The 17671-nt window shown below is 39.1% G+C and overlaps 2 protein-coding genes and 1 long non-coding RNA gene across 3 annotated transcripts in view; 1 reads left to right on the top strand and 2 right to left on the bottom strand.

The window, feature by feature from the left end:
* Positions 1-17671, bottom strand: part of LOC118280228 (tau-tubulin kinase homolog Asator) — a 106571-nt gene that overhangs the window by 61636 nt on the left and 27264 nt on the right.
* Positions 7597-9060, bottom strand: LOC118280231 (lipase 3-like). The gene has a single exon (XM_035600145.2). It carries the CDS (start codon positions 9045-9047, stop codon positions 7644-7646), a length of 1404 nt encoding a protein of 467 aa, XP_035456038.1. The 5' UTR covers positions 9048-9060; the 3' UTR covers positions 7597-7643.
* LOC126911993 (uncharacterized) overlaps positions 12055-17671 on the top strand; it is a 30107-nt gene continuing 24490 nt past the window's right edge. The window contains exons 1-4 of the long non-coding RNA XR_007706581.1: positions 12055-12149; positions 12255-12464; positions 14672-14986; positions 15197-15406. This is a non-coding gene — a long non-coding RNA (uncharacterized LOC126911993). The remainder of the gene's footprint in view (positions 12150-12254; positions 12465-14671; positions 14987-15196; positions 15407-17671) is intronic.

Genomic DNA, 17671 nt, shown 5'->3' on the forward strand with positions numbered 1-17671 from the left:
CACTAGTAGGAGTTATCCTAGTGGGCTCCAGAAACAGGTTCGTTAGGTTAAACGAAGCAAATAAACTTACAATTCTAGTACTTAAGCTAGAATTTTCTAACAAATTTATATTAAAATCGCCACAAGTAATAATGAATTTATTTGAACTACTGAGTTTATTTAACACTTCATCTAATACTGTTTCAAAACAGTCATACAAGCCAGTAGGTGGTCTATACACACTTAAAACAATAAACCGCTCTAATTCCACACAGGATTATTATCAAATGTTTTAACTAAAATAATTATTAATTGTTATTTTATCGGTTTACTCACTTAGCTGTTTGACGAGGAACTCGACTAGTTTCAAGCGAAATAACAGCTCGACAATGGCCGCGTCATGTGTCCCGGAATGCTGCTCATAAATATGAACCTCTAACGTGGCTTGAAACTAGTCGAGTTCCTCGTCAAACGTCAAACAGTTACGTGTGTAAGCCGATAACATAATAATTAATTTAGTATGCCTCACGAAAGTTATAATAAAAAAATAAAATGTGAGAATAGATGCAATATTTTTGTACCTAGATGAACAATATTATATTATATACCATCATTTTTGGGACAGCACCCCCGGAAATGATTGATTAAAAAAAAACAAAGTTTATTAAGACAGAATACAAAGATTTCTAACATTTTCCGCACAGCTGACACTATTTTACTGTGTGTTGACAAAATAAATAAAACGATTAAAGTAGAACTATAAAATTCATTCTTTTCTTTTCCCTATGATATTTTCATGACCCGTAAATAATCCTAACGTGCATTACTGTCTGAGAACAGTCTACGTTTTTTTTAATAAAAAAAAGGTAAAAAGCATTCTGATTTAAAAAAAAAGTGACAAGCAATTACATATGTCAATGTCACTATGACATTAGAAAAGGCGCCAAAAATTGCGTTGCGAACGAAATTATAATTCACATGGTACAAGTAATATTTTAATTTAATAGGTTTTGGCTGAAGATACGAAAAATGCATAATATATAAATACCACTAATCTGACCAATACATAGGATGTCAAAATGTGGTTTGTAACTTTTACAAGTTGACCTCTTACTGAAAAGAAACTTAACGGAATCAGGGTTCAGTTTACAATGGTTGTTGTTGATTTATGAATAGTGTTATTTATTACGTATTTATCATTGCAAAGACGTACTTTGCTAAAGGTCATAACTTTTTTTTTAAGGGGGGAAAATCATCCTATGACTTCTCCCGCCCTGGGCGAGGCGAGAGGGAGTGTCAGACTCTTACTGACTAAAAACCACCCCGTTCCTACTCCTGCTATTCGAGTCGGAGCCCCGGTAAACCCGCTAGGTAGTCCGCAGCTGCGGATTAGGCATCAGCCCTACTGGGCCCCATCATAACCTTAAGGAATAGAAAACATCTATTTTATTGCACATTTTGTCTTTTAATATGTGTGTTTTAAAACACAATCTTTATAATAATTTCGTTTATGGATGAAACAGAAAAACACGCGTCAAACCCGTCAAGATATTTAGGACAATATATAAATATTTGGGACGAACTATTTCTTAGCTTCGGTCTCCAGCAGGTAACTCCTACGCAAAACGTAAATAGCCACCGACTACAAACGAATCTACATCTTCTTGTCAAAATAACAAAATGGCGTTCAGTTTAATTCTTTACGTGTTTTCTTCTGTTTTAATAGGTTATTTATATAAATAAATTGATGATAAAACATTAAAAGATGATATATTTTATTTAAAATAATAATAAGAAATGTAAATTAAACAAAATTGTGTATTTTATTGCTAAGCGCCTGTTAAACGCAAGATCGCAAATGATTGCATTGATAAAAAAATCAGGCGCTTTAATTTGTTATTTCTTATTACTTTTTCAGCACATTAAATTATGAAAAATCTTCAATACACAATCAACATTATAACATTACAATTAAAGTTTCAAATCTATTGTCAGTTTTAGTATAGATTCATAAGCTGTAGCCCGTTCTTTCTTACGCATTTAACAAAGTCTAAAATAAAATGTGACAGCGAAATCGTTAAGCTAATTTTTCCGTGTAATGTTTACAACAAACATGTTTTTGTGAACCACACATTACACTCAAAATGGATTCGGGGAAAACTTATTTTTGAAAACACGAACTTTAATACGTCTTTGCGCTGTAGGTACTTTATATTGCGTGTTAATCGCCTGTACTGATATTACGTATCCCAATTTATTTAAGGATACGAGAAAGCGTATAATTGCATGTAGGTAAATAAACAAAGAGGTGGCTCGGTCGTTTTAAGGTAAGCGTCCAGAGGCCCGCATCGTACGCATCGCACGCAACGGATTTTAGTTTGTCTTGTATAGAAACTCATACAACTGCGTCCACTGATCCGCATCGTACGGACCGCATCATCGGCAATGCCTACATGCGATGCGTGCTGATGACGTCATACGGAATGCGTACAATGCGTGCGATGCGGGCCTGAGTATACATAAGAGTGCGGGTTCGAAACCTACCAACGGCAAGTACCAATGGGAAATTTTTCGAGTTATATGTACTTTTTAAGATTATTTAGAAACCATTGACAAACAGTGAAGGAAACATCATTTTCATACCCTGTCATCACCTATAAACCACTTAAACACTTATTTACATCTAAATTAAAACAACAAAATAAACCTTGACCCTTTACGAAAACAGATATTGATATCCCACCCAAAACATAAATGTGAAAGGCTGCCAAGTTCGATAATATTGGAATGCTTCGCCTATAAAAGAAGTGAGATCTAAATAAGTACCAAGTTCCATACACAGACCTCAGTTAAAAACGATATAACTTGGCAAGTTTGAAAACTTGTACATAGAAAGTAAAACAAACTTGGCAAGTTTTTACACACTTTGTTATAAGCCTACTAAACGCAATGAGTCAAGTATATAATTTTCTATTAAAACTTGCCAAGTTATATCATTTTTAACTGAGGTCTGTGTATGGAACTTGGTACTTATTTAGATCTCACTTCTTTTATAGGCGAAGCATTCCAATATTATCGAACTTGGCAGCCTTTCACATTTATGTTTTGGGTGGGATTTCATTTATTTTTGTAAGGTTTATTTTCTTTTTTTCTTATTTTACTTTTCTTTGACTAAATACAAACCTTCGTAACGAATTTTAGGTCGGTACGACCATTGGAAGATATAGATATTTTTTTTGCTTTAGTTCCTTAGGGGTATGAATTTACACCTTCATTATTTTTAAAACCGACTCACACTTGGCCATTTTCAGATTTTTTCCTTTACTTTGACCTAAAGACCTACCTCCATGCCAAATTTCAAGTCAATACGACCATTGGAAGTGGTCTAGGTTTTTGATGAGTGAGTCAGTCAGTGAGTGTATAGTAAAAATAGCGATTTTCTGACGTCAATATCTCAAGACCTACAATAGCTACATTAATGAAATTTTGTATTTTAGATAAGTAAGTAGATCTCGACAGATACTAGAAATTTCATATGCGTAGATAAAATAGATTTTGAGTTATAGGTGGGTCGAACTTGGCCCGAAATGGTTCGTGTAATATAACCCACGGCCAGTGTGTCGGTTTTTTTGCTCGAACTTGGCGGACACACTGCCGTGTGTCTAGATAAAGTTTACATTAAACCGATCCAAATAATGTACACATAGCTTACATTGAGCTATACAAAACCAGTATAAACTAACCTGTGAATGTATGGGGAGATCTTACAAAGCGGGACCAGGATATACTGGTTTTGTATAGCTCGCTCGATGCGTGTCTCAGTGGGGAAAAACCAGTATAAACTGACCTGTGTATGTACGGGGAGGTCATACAAAGCAAGACCAAGGTAAACTGGTTAGTATATCTTGATGTGCAGTGTGTGTATAAACCAGATTCATGTATTGACAGATGAGAGTCAGATACAAACGCAAGGTTATGACTTGGCAGACATATTGTATCATAATTAGGTCACATTGTTTTTCGATACTGTTGAAAGATTGGTATTATGTTATGAACAGGGAATTGGTTGTCAAGGTATCATCATTAACCCAGAGATGCGGTATGCAGCTTAAAGAGCCATCAGACCACCACGGATGGGGCCCAGTATGGCTGATGCTTAATCCGGAGCTGCGGACTACCTATTCGGTTTATCGGGGCTCCGGCTCGAAAAACAGGAGTAGGATCGGGGTGGTGTTTTGTCAGTAAGAGTCTGAAACTCCCTCTCGTCTCACCCAAGGCGGAAGAAGTTATTGGATGATTTCCCCCCCCCAAAAAAAAAAGGTATCAATCGTTAGCGGGTCTGCGGCAAGCAAGGGTATGGTTGGTGTGAGCCAGTAAGAGTCTGACTCTCCCTCTCGTCTCACCCAACGCAAGAAAAGTCATTGAATGATCTTCCCCTCTCAAAAAGGGGTATCATTATGGTAAGACAAGACAATCTACCAGAGGGACATTAAAATAACAATTAGTCATCTATCCTATTCTTCGCTGCATTCTCATTTCTTAATTAAATAGGTAGATACTCAACCGGTCAAAGTCAAGTCAAAGCATTTATTTCAATTAATCATTAATTAGGCACTTTTGAAACATCTAATTTAATTGTCTGTCAGTATGTCTGTTAATCTAAGCTAGGTGCTCGTTCCAATCTTGTAAAAAGTGTTGAAGGCCTTTTGAGGGTTAGAAACCCGCACTAGCAACTTCTCTGGTGTTGCGTTTGTCCATGGGCAGCGGCGATTGCTCATAATCAGGTGATCTGCTTGCTCTTTTACCGGCTTATACTATAAAACCATATTTGGTACATCTACATGTGTTATGTTTTAAAAATATGCGTGTAACGTTAGCTATGTACAATCGTTTAGTTTTAAGTATGTGGTATGTGGCTTTGAATTGTATCATGTCAGTTAACGAGGAAGTTCACACTAAAATATCTGTTTGCCAATTAAATATATGTAGATACAGTTGTTCTTAATTTAATAACGCTAATGATATGTCTTAGTAATGTTAATTTTTTTATGGAATAAGCCGGTAAACGAGCAGACGGATTACCTGATGGTAAGCAATCGCCGCCGCCCATGGACACATGAAACACCAGAGACGTTACAAGTCCCATACCGGCCTTTTGGTGTTTAGGAATTTAAGGGTTGTTCGGGAATCGAGGAATGGGAAGAATAGGAAAAGGGGTAACCGGTAATCTCACTCACACAACGCAAGCGTTGTTTCACGTTGGTTTTCTGCTCGGCCGTGGTATCACTCCGGTCGAGCCGGCCCATTCGTGCCGAAGCATGGCTCTCCTACACTTAATTCATTGCGCTCGATATTTTATCGCTACAATGACTTTACCACAGTTCAAATAACAAAACTATTAAAAAACAAAAGAAATAAAAATAGAACAAAGACGATTTAACATTGTAAATAATCTTTAGAAGTCATAGAAAACAATAAATCTATTTATTTTCGTTTTATTTAACATAACTACAAACATTCTTAAACGTACTCAAATCTGTTTGACAGCTCAATTCAAGATGGCGCTTATGTCAATAGGGTAGATGAATAATTTTTATTTCAATGTCCGTCTTGTAGATTATTTTAAAACATTACACACGTATTTTTTATTTTCTTACGATCTAAGTATTGTTATCTTATTTGTCAAAATAAAAAATACGCGTCTAATATTGTTTCATTACCTAACTGACGGACTAAATAGATTTTTAATTTTCATACCCCGTCATCATCCCTATTGTCCACAAGCTACGCAGATGAACATCCAGTTTGTCTTGATCTCGCTTTGTGTGATCTCTCTTCACATTCGAGGGTCAGCTTATACTTGTTATTCCCTATTTGAACACGCATCGAGTGAACTCTAAAACCATTTTATCATGACCTCGCTTTGTATAATATTTTTTCACATTCGACGGTCAGTTTATACTGGTTTATTTCCCACTGGGACACGCATCGAGCGAGCTACAATCAACCAGTTTATCATGACCCCGCTTTGTATGATCTTTCCTCACATTCGACGGTCAGTTTATACTGATTTTTTCCCTACTGTGACACGCATCAAGCGAGCTATACAATAACCAGTATATCATGACCTCGCTTTGTATGATCTTTGCTTCACATTTAACGGTCAAATTATACTGATTTATTCCTATTGGGACACTGCATCGAACGAGTTATGATTCAACCAGTCTATCATGACCCCGCTTTGTATGATCTTTCTTCACATTCAATGGTCAGTTTATACTGGTTTTGTCTCTTAGACACGCATCAAGCGAGCTGTATTAACCAGTGTATCATGACCCCGCTTTGTATGATCTTTGCTCACATTCGACGGTCAGTTTATACTGGTTTATTCCATACTGTGACACGCATCGAACGAGTTATGAAAACCAGTATATCATGACCCCGCTTTCTATGATCTTTGCTCACATTCAACGGTCAAGTTATACTGGTTATGTATAGCTTTACGTGAAGCTATGTATAGAAATAATAAATTAAAAATAATTGCCTTTAAAAACATGACAGACACAATATCTTGATTTCACGAGACTGACTGAGTCAGAATTATTTTTATTTTTTTTCTTTAATCTTTTAATAATGACGGCGTGTCAATGAACCGTATCATTTTTGTTTTTGAGATGGAAAAAGCAAGCGAATTGTATTTTCGGGGCTTATTTTTGTAAGTCTGTGTAGCCGTTTTCAGTCAATCGTCCAAGTCAAGGTTTTTTATGGTGTAAGCCGGTAAACGAGCAGACGGATCACCTGATGCTAAGCAATCGCCGCCGCCCATGGACACTTGAAACACCAGAGGCGTTACAAGTGCGTTGCCGGCCTTTTGGGGGTTAGGAATTGAAAGGTTGTCGGTAAAGATTGGGAAGGGGGTAATTGGGCCTCCGGTAACCTCACTCACACAACGAAACTCAACGCAAGCGTTATTTCACGTCGGTTTTCTGTGAGGCCGTGGTATCACTCCGGTCGAGCCGGCACAGCAGTGCCGAAGCATGGCTCTCCCAAACGTTACTTAGCGTGATGAAGCACATAAACGTTAGTAAGGGGTTACCCTTACCTGTACTGTTAGGTGTCACTTATACAAAACAAAAATAGGTTCATTTAAATTTAGGAGACATTGGTAAAAATGGGCAATTGAGCATTTTTTATGCCAGCGACTTTTTGATGTGATATAACGTTATTCTTAAAGTGTTAAGATAATGAAATATAAAGGATTAATAAATTAATAGGGATTATCGGATAAGGAATTAACAATATACTCCTGTACCCTTAGTACGAGTTTGGTTTACGTTGAACGAAAACGAAACGAGGGCGCGTTCGTCGCTATGATTGGTTGGTTCATTGGAACCGGCCAATTAGTACCCTTAGTATGAGTTTGCTTTACGTAAAAGTAATCGAAATGAGAATGCGTTCGGTGCTCTGAATGGCCAGCTTGAATAAACCAACCAATCAGAGCGCCAGACCCAATCTTGTTTCGATTATTTTAAAAGTAAAACAAAGTCATACTAAGATCACAGAATGCCGAACGCGCTCCCGTTTCGATCTACGAAATCCTACGTTATCCAACTCGGGAATCAAAAACCTTTATGTACTTAACAAAATATAACTACAAAACATTTTTAGTTAAGTGCTAATATTCTACAAACCCGATTATACACAAAATACGTTACATTCTTAGCAATAATGAAATCTATATGATTAAACCTCTTATAAGGTATCCTATATAAATCTATAACACTATTCAGCCTCTTATATAACCTTTTCACATCACTGGGATGGGCCAACCAATCAGAATCACTATAAAACATTGCTATAGGCACCAAAATATTTTCCAAAGCATAACTTGGAGGTATCGCTACTCCATACCTAAGTATATTTTCCTCTTCACCATAGTCATATTTCCTGAAGTCATTTGATACGATTCCCTGCCCATAATGGGCCAACTGCTTTATGGAAGCACCAGAAGGTATATGACCCATTACAACAGGCAAATTTGTAACATTCAGTTGGTAAAAATCATAGCCTGAAGTCAGGAAAGCTGCGTTACTGCATAGGACGTCTCCAATAGATCCTGTTCCGCAAATCATCAGCTTTAGAATCCTTACCAAACTGTGGTCAGGGAGAAATTCGTGGACTCCTAAACTCGTGCGGAAGGAGAACTGTGACAGCATATTCGTTCCAGGAGACATCAGGCGTATAACAGGAGATTTTGCACGAGCGATATAAGCTACAGGAGACAAAGCAACCATTACTGATACTTTATCATTGTACTCAGGTCTTTCCGACAGCATAACGAAGAACGAAGTGGTTCCTTGAGAGTATCCAATGTATTTAACAGAAGATTTCTCAGTTACATTCAACACGTAATCGATCATAGCTGGTAGATCATATACGCCAATTTCATGCCAAGAGAAGTCCCAGAATCTCTCGTCTGTTGGGTCATAAGCTGCATGTTTCCTTGAGTGTTTGTTCCCTCTTGCGTTTCCCATCCAGACATCGTAGCCTAAGTCAGCTAGTTTGTAAGCTAAAGCGCTTTCCACACCAGCTAATATGAAGTCATCGGAACTCCCCAACAGGCCATGCATGAGGAAGACAGGCGCTCGTTCACTCGGGATCCTATGTATGGTCAAAACATACTCATCTTCGGTGACAACATTGTGGACTTCGCATGCGTAATTATATTTGTTTAGTAACTCTTCTATACTCAGTTTAGCATCTTCATTGTACATGGATTCTCTGAATTTCTTCACAAATTGTTCCACTCTGCCTCCATCATTGGAATTGACTAAAGTAGGCATGTAGCCTAAAGTTTTTGCGATGATCCTTGGTATCCAAGCTACGGAGTTCACTGCTGCAGTGAGTACATTTGCGAATTCTTGCGTGGTGAAGTTCCTTTCTTTTAAGAATTCGGTTGCATTTTCAGATGTGACCGGATAGTCTGATGGTAGCGCTGGTAGTAAGTTGATGACTTCACTAGCACTTAATTTTAACACTATGATGGTAATTAGGTGTATTTTTACCATGGTGTTTGGTACTGACTGCTCTTACTGCTGAAGTATGGTTGTGATCGCGTCTTCTAGCCGAAGTCTGGTTTTATAACGTTTGTCTGTTGTGATGATTAAGGATATGATAATGGGTGGGCTAACGCGTTTTGTTTTATGGTCTGTTCTGTTGTTCTCAAAGTTTTTGGTATGTCATTTTAATATCGTATTCTTAAGGTGTGTTTTATTTGATCCGGAGCTACGGATTACTGCTACTAGGAACGGGATGGTTTTTAGTCAGAAAGAGTCTGACTCTGTTCTGTTTGACTGCACGGTTGGCGAGATGGTTGGTATAGTTAACTGCCGCGCAACGTGTAGCGGGTTCGATTCCCGCACAGAGCAACTTTTTGTGTGATCCACAAATTATTGTTTCGGGTCTGGGTGTCATGTGCATGTGAAATTGCATGTTTAGAAACGCACCCACGACACAGGCGGAAATTCTAGTGTGAGCCAACGTTTACTGTTTACTGTTAACTGTTTACTGCAACTAACTGTGGAAATTATGGCAAACCCTCGTTGTAAATGCTTAAGGACTAGCAGTGGATCTCTGTTACTCACTGTTCCATGAAAGGGATGAAATCTAAATAAATAAAATTTGTACAAATCTTAGTAGATGGCGCACTTATGAAGCGAAAGAGTGTAAGATTCGTAGCAATTTTTTATGGGACCCGGTAAGTCTGTTGACGTATCACCTGATGGTAAGCAATCGCCGCCGCCCATGGACACTTGAAACACCAGAGGCGTTACAAGTGCGTTGCCGGCCTTTTGTGGGTTAGGAATTTAAGGGTTGTTGGGGATTGGGAAGATTGGGAAAGAGGTAATTGGTCCTCCAGTAACTTCACTCACACAACGAAACACAACGCAAGCGTTGTTTCACGTCGGTGTACCGGGACGCCGTGGTATCACTCCGGTCGAGCCGGCCCATTCGTGCCGAAGCATGGCTCTCTCACACTCCCATAATTGGCGTTCCATTGTCTCTGCCTAACCCCCATGGGAGACAGGCGTGAGGTTATGTATGTATGGATGGATGACGCTCTGCAGTTTGAGAACCACTGCAGTCGCTTTGATTTCCATGTTGACAGAGGCCCACTATTGTTTTACCCCAAATAATCGACCTTAAAGCATGACAAGTGTAATATTTGCAATGAAAAAATAAATAAAAACATATATAAACATAACAAACACCATTTCTATGAGGACGAATGTCTAGTGACCTACTCTGCACTGACAGCAGTTAGAATTATCGCCCCACGGCGAGGTAATAGATGGGAGAGGGAGACGTTCAGTTCTATCCCTCCTCTATCGTCAGCACCGTGAGGCAGTAGCCGATCTGCGACCTCCATAGGAGAGGCCTGCAGGCAATTGACGGTGGGAGTCAGGCGTCTGCTGCGCCTGCTGGGCGGGAGTAGGCTTTAGCGTCACGCCACTCGAGGAAGGAATACAGCTTGATGGGTCTTGTCGTAAATATAGCGGTAGATCAAGGCCTGCCGAGTGCGGTGAATCCGCAAGGGTAACCAAGCCACAGACATAGGAGGAAAATCGCGGTGGTTTAAGCCGGTAAGAGTCCAGCACGCCCGTCGTATCCACCATGTGGAACTACCGGGAGGAGTTTAATATGAGTAAAGTAATAAGTAGCTGTTTAAGTCCGGGTTACATCATCAACATCAATAGTTCGTAACAGTTCACTGCTGAACTTCGAGCCTCCCCTACATGAGAAGGACAGCATGAGAGATGGACATCGCAGTTTTAAAAAGGTTTAGGTTTATCAGAGAGCCTACTGCTCAGACAGTTAAATGTGTAGTCCCTTTTTTTGAATAGGAAAATCATCCAATGGCCTCTACCGCCTTGGGTGAGGCGGAGGATTAAACTCATACTGACTAAACACCACCGCGTGCCTAGTCCTGCTTCGAGCCGGAGCCCCGGTAAACTATTATCCGCAGCGGTCTCTTCGGGTACATGACACCCACGGGAAGAATAAGGGTGGAACTGGTGTAAAATGTGTTGTTCTCAGCCGTTATCACCCTAGACCACACATTAAGCATATTTGTTTTAATTCTTTACATAATAGACAATTGTTTTCGTTAAGAGCTGATGTTTTGCAAACAAAAGTCAATGTTAGAACACTACACAGCTAATCATTTACGTTGGGTGGATAGAAATAGATCGCGTTACGTAGTTAATGAAATGTAGTGTAGAAGGTTACATTAAGTGTACTTAATCCGGAGCTGCGGACTGCAGGAGTAGAAACGAGGCGGTTTTTAGTCAGTAAGAGTCTGACACTCTCTATCGTCTCGTCCAAGGCGGTCGAAGCCATTGGATTATTTACACCCCTCAAAAAAAAGGTGTCTTCAATCCAATACTGCGGACTGCCTAGCGGGTTTACCGGGGCTCCGGCTCGAAAAGCAAGAGTAGGAACGGGGCGGTTACGAAGTAAGAGAGTAGTAAGTAGTATAGTAATTATTAAGAAATTATCGACCTAAAATTAAAAAAATACTTGGCTCTATTTGGGTGTTGGTCCCAGTATACTTAGAATCCAGAGCTGCGGACTACTTAGTTTGGTTACCAGGGTTCCGGCTCGAAAAGCAGGAGTAGAAACAGGATGGTTTAAGAGTCTGACACTCCCTCTCGCCTCACCCAAGGCGGTAGAAGTAATTGTAGTATAATCGCCGATAAAAAAAAAGTGGATGCCGTGAACGCCTGTCATAGCAAATTACAATCATTCATTAGGTAATTCCGAGTACATCACCGGTAGGTACCGGAGGTAGTCAAAATAATTAAGATCTAACTAACTGGAGTACCTTAAAAGGCGAGTTCCTACACGTAATGTTCCCTAGACTAAACTAAACTCACTCACAAATAAACAAATTTCTACAAAAATATCTCAAGTATTCGATGCACACGTTTTTCAGCACTATGCAATCTGAAAGTCAAGGCACGTGCTGTTACATGCCAGAAATAACCCACGATCAATAAGAATACAGGTTATAATTAATCACACTATTTCAGTAAACAGCAGCTCATGTAGTGTAGATGTCCAGTCAACAAGGATGTAGCGTAGACTGTCCAGGCGACACACGTACTTAGGTATCGTCATGAGCTAATGTTCACATGTAAACAGCAGCTCATGTAGTGTAGATGTCCAGTCAAAAAGGATGTAGCGTCGACTGTCCAGGTGACACACGTACTTAGGTATCGTCATGAGCTAATGTTCACATGTAAACAGCAGCTCATGTAGTGTAGATGTCCAGTCAACAAGGATGTAGCGTAGACTGTCCAGGCGACACACGTACTTAGGTATCGTCATGAGCTAATGTTCACATGTAAACAGCAGCTCATGTAGTGTAGATGTCCAGTCAAAAAGGATGTAGCGTAGACTGTCCAGGCGACACACGTACTTAGGTATCGTCATGAGCTAATGTTCACATGTAAACAACAGCTCATGTAGTGTAGATGTCCAGTCAACAAGGATGTAGCGAGGTTGACTGTCCAGGCGACACACCCCAACCAACAAAAGTTAGTTTTATAGAAGGCCATAGAACGTTTTGTAAAAACTAAACGGTGGTCAAATAAAAGGCCAAAGAAGGTGCATCTACAAAGAAAGTGGCGCAATTATATCTCCATTCAGTGTTAAAGTAGAACTATAAGGGTATCAGGCATGACAATTTTGTGATATATAAGCCACCGCAGCACTACTAAAGTGTTTTTGGGTACTGTCAAAGAGTTCATGATTCCATTACATCACTAAAATTCATCATTCATTCATTTTACATTCGTTCACGTCGCTGCAGTGTCTCAGTGTTTTAGAAGAGAAATAAAAAAATAAGAAAAGTGACAGGGTATCGTGGTGACTAAGATATTATTTTGTACTTAATCGAATTATTCGTCTCTTACGAGGAAAATGTTGTGCGACTGTAATTTTACTGATAAACTATGTATGGATTTACGACATATTTGAATGCCCCCTTCGAATTAATGAGCTTTTACTAAAATAATTTCTTATTTTAAGTTATAAACATAGTTCCAGCTTCCTTAACTCTACTATAGTACTCATTATGATAGATTACATCCACCATTACATGAAATTAGGGTTCCTTTTGAGCTTGTTTGTTATTTTTGTTTTATTTTTTGTCCTTATTCCATAAATATGATGAATACTTTTGTTAATGAATAAATGTTATGGTTTATAAATCTGTGTAGGTACTACGTATGACGTCAGAGAAGTATAACTACATACATACATATCGTCACACCTTTAATCCCCGAAGGGGTAGGCAGAGGTGCACATTATGGCACGTAATGCCACTGTGTACACCCACATTTCACAATTATTTATATTGTAAGTCCCATGTAATATGTGGAAAGCCTATTGCCATATACCGGGCACATTTCCAGACTCCGTGCTACTACTGAGAAATTTTCGAAAAACCGAAAAAGGCTCAGCAATACTTCGCCCGACCCGGGAATCGAACCAGAGACCCCTTGCCCGGCAGTCGCACTTGCAACCACTCGACCAACGAGGCAGACTTTTTATTGCTTCGTGTGAAATATTATAATTAATAGCCCAATGCTTCAAACCATCTCGTAGTTGCTGGTTTTTTTTTTCAGTCGAATCAATCAAACAATCTGAAAAACTGTCACACCTGGAATCGCTGTCCACAAATGAATTATTCTCCATTTCATCACTGACGTGAACTGTATTTTGTACGGAACCATTTTTTATAATTGGGTCTTCAAAAAGAATTATTCAAATCGGACCAGTAGTTCCGGAGATTAGCGCGTTCAAACAAACAAACAAACTCTTCAGCTTTATAATATTAGTATAGATAAAAATATTGTCGCATTAATTACACTGAATCAAAATGTCAATATTGTTGTAGAAGAGCGATAGAAGTGCTTTTACAAAACGGAATTATCATTTAAAAGCATTGCTAGCCTACCTTTATACACAATAATAATGTTTTAAAACACATAAGATCTCCGTTATAGTACTGTTGTGTAATAGAGGAACTATAATAGTTATAAAAAAACAATCTGCTTCTAAAAAGTGTATTTGTGATATAAGTTTATCACTACAGCTATAATGGGCATTAACAACCCTTTATAAGACAATTAAGCTATATAAATATAATTTGAAACTCAGCTGTATCACCAAATCACTCCGATGTAGACTTTTTGTGCCCACTATATTACTGTGTACTGTAACGATGATCTTAAAACCCTCAATATCGTAATATCGTCCTATTCCTGAGTTGTCATCTCTACTTTAACAAACGACACATAGGAGTTCGTTTCGAACCTTTATTGCGCAAATTAGGCGCATTAGGGTGACAGTCAAAACTGTTATGAAGTTCAATTGTTGTATACTAGTAACAATGGAGGTTGCTATAACGCCTGACTATAACAGCTATATAAAGTCGTGAAGTAAACCTTTACATCAACTATTAATAGGTCGTTTTTGCTATATAAACTTATAGAGCCAAACTGTGTTGTCAAACGCTTTTACACAACAATCAGTCACCACTAAAACCTTTATACATCATTTACTCAGCTTTTTTGAGATATAAGGTTTGGTTATAGGGCAAAATTGTTAGTTGGGACGTACTTAGGTATCGTCATGAGCTTATGTTCACATGTAAACAGCAGCTCATGTAGTGTAGATGTCCAGTCAACAAGGATGTAGACTAGACTGTCCAGGCGACACACGTACTTGGGTATCGTCATGAGCTAATGTTCACATGTAAACAGCAGCTCATGTAGTGTAGATGTCCAGTCAACAAGGATGTAGCGTAGACTGTCCAGGCGACACACGTACTTAGGTATCGTCATGAGCTAATGTTCACATGTAAACAGCAGCTCATGTAGTGTAGATGTCCAGTCAACAAGGATGTAGCGTGGACTGTCCAGGCGACACACGTACTTAGGTATCGTCATGGGCTAATGTTCACATGTAAACAGCAGCTCATGTAGTGTAGATGTCCAGTCAACAAGGATGTAGCGTGGACTGTCCAGGCGACACACGTACTTAGGTATCGTCATGAGCTAATGTTCACATGTAAACAGCAGATCATGAAGTGTAGATGTCCAGTCAACAAGGATGTAGCGTGGACTGTCCAGGCGACACACGTACTTAGGTATCGTCATGAGCTAATGTTCACATGTAAACAGCAGCTCATGTAGTGTAGATGTCCAGTCAACAAGGATGTAGCGTGGACTGTCCAGGCGACACACGTACTTAGGTATCGTCATGAGCTAATGTTCACATGTAAACAGCAGCTCATGTAGTGTAGATGTCCAGTCAACAAGGATGTAGCGTAGACTGTCCAGGCGACACACGTACTTAGGTATCGTCATGAGCTAATGTTCTATGATATAAAATTGTTATAAATCCTTTATTTCACCTTAGTAAGCGTTTGTCTATTAGCTCCCCTCTTGGATGTGATCCAAAGAGCGTCGAGTATATATTGCTTGTCAAAATTTAAGTATGCAGATAACAGAACGGTTATTTGAATTGCTAGAGATAAAGTATTTATAATTTTAAAGCAACTAATATTATATTTATTGCTTCCTAGTTTATTTGTAAACTAATCGAAATAGATAGATGATTTGTTCACATTAATATAGCCGACTTGCTAAAGGTCGTACGTACGCAATGTGACTTTTTCCGAGTTATATGTACTTTCTAAGATTATTTAGACACCACTGACAAACGGTGAAGGAAAACATCGTGAGGAAACCTGGGCTTATACTTTCTAATTATAAGTTTGAAATCGCCAACCCGCATTGTGGAAATGTGATGATTAATTCTTTCTGGCTTGAAAAGAAGGAGTAGGAATGCGCCCGGATGGGAGAAATCATTGGATAATCCCCCCAAAAAAGGTAAAGTACATTTTAATTAGGTACTAACTAATTTACCAAGAATGATGAAAATCAAAACATTGATGACGTAACGAATCATTTACGTTGGCATATTGTAAACTATGAAATTGACTAGTAATGTGATCATTCCGCGAATTTGCAAGGAAACTATCTGTCTAATGTGTTTTGGTATGTCTTTGATATGTAGTTAGAATTTGTGGTATTTTCCCTAAACATTGTAATTACTGCCTCGTTCGTTCAGAAGTCTTTTTTTACGTTTGATGGGTCGACGTTTGGCCGCTATCTCGCCTGATGGTAAGTGATGATGCGGCCTACGATGGAGCACGTCTGTCCATAAGCAACCTATTCACTCGGGCCTTGAAGACACCCAGGTTAGACACATTAGGAAACACAGTCGCAAGTGGGACTGCCGGACGAGGGGTCTTGGGTTCGATTGCCGGGCAAAGTATTACTGGGGAAAGTAGTACTTTTTTCGGTTTTTCGGTGGCTGCCGCGCAACGAGTCGCGGTTTTAATTCCCACCGGAACAACTTTTGGATCGACAAATTGTTGTTTCGTGTCTGGGTGTAATGTGCATGTGAACTTGTTTGTATGTTTGTAAACGCACCCACAACACAGGATAAAACTACAAGTGTGGGGCAACGTTTAAAAATAATAAGTTTAGAAAATCAACCAATGACTTCTCTCGCCTTGGGCGAGGCGAGGGAGAGAGAGTGTCAGGCCTTACTGACTAAAAACCACCCCGTTCCTACTCCTGCTTTTCTCATTGCAGCGGTAAGTCCCTCTTTAAGAAGTGGCCTTGGCGTCCTTACCTACATGACGCAGGTGCTTACCGGAGAGGTTTGCCGGTGCTCCGGCTCGAAGTAGAAGTAGGAACGGGGTGGTGATTAGTCAAGAAGAGTCTGACAATCCCTCTCGCCTCGCCCAAGGCGGGAGAAGTCATTGAATGATTTTTCTACGTTTAAAAAATAAGCTGGAGGTATCGTGCACCTCTGTCTACCTCTTCAGAAATCACAAGGTGTAGTGATAGTTACATTATGTTTAAAAAAAAAAACAAATAACATCATACAGAATCACTGAAATAGTTGCCAAATTACTGAAACGTATTCAATTGTGTACGTTGTGTTGCGAAGAATTTTTCAGCAATTTTTTTTTATTGTTAGAGATATATTTATGTGACGTTGAATGAAAACTGAAATTGCGCGATGTTGCTATGTAGTTGCGAAAATGAATTTTTCAGTATTCGGTTTGCCTTTTTTTTAACGTTGATAAGTCTGCGTTTGGCCACCAACCCGCTTACTGCCAGGACGGCGAAGCGAAGATATGGCCGAAGATGGAGCACACAGACTTAGAAAGTACCTATGCACTCTGACCTTGAAAAGACCCGGTTGTATTTCTTCCTTTACAACATTTGTCCACGATTATGAGTTATTTATGGTATTTTTATGATTTGAGGTTTTTTTTTTGATATTTTTGTATGTAATATGTATTAGGTTATTCACCCTAGTTATGTTTAGATATAGTTTATGAGTAAGTGCTATGATTTTGTGACTGTTGGGTTATTTTATGACATATACCGGTAATCGCCGTCGCCCATGGACACTTGAAACACCAGAGGCGTTACATTGGGGCTTGTGCTAGGAGATTGGGGATTAAAGATTGAGAATTGAGGATTGGGAATTGGGGATTAGAGATTGGAGATTGGAGATCTGAGTTTGGAAATTGGAGATT

This window comes from Spodoptera frugiperda, chromosome 21 (genome assembly GCF_023101765.2).
Source record: "Spodoptera frugiperda isolate SF20-4 chromosome 21, AGI-APGP_CSIRO_Sfru_2.0, whole genome shotgun sequence".
Classification (NCBI taxonomy): domain Eukaryota; kingdom Metazoa; phylum Arthropoda; class Insecta; order Lepidoptera; family Noctuidae; genus Spodoptera; species Spodoptera frugiperda.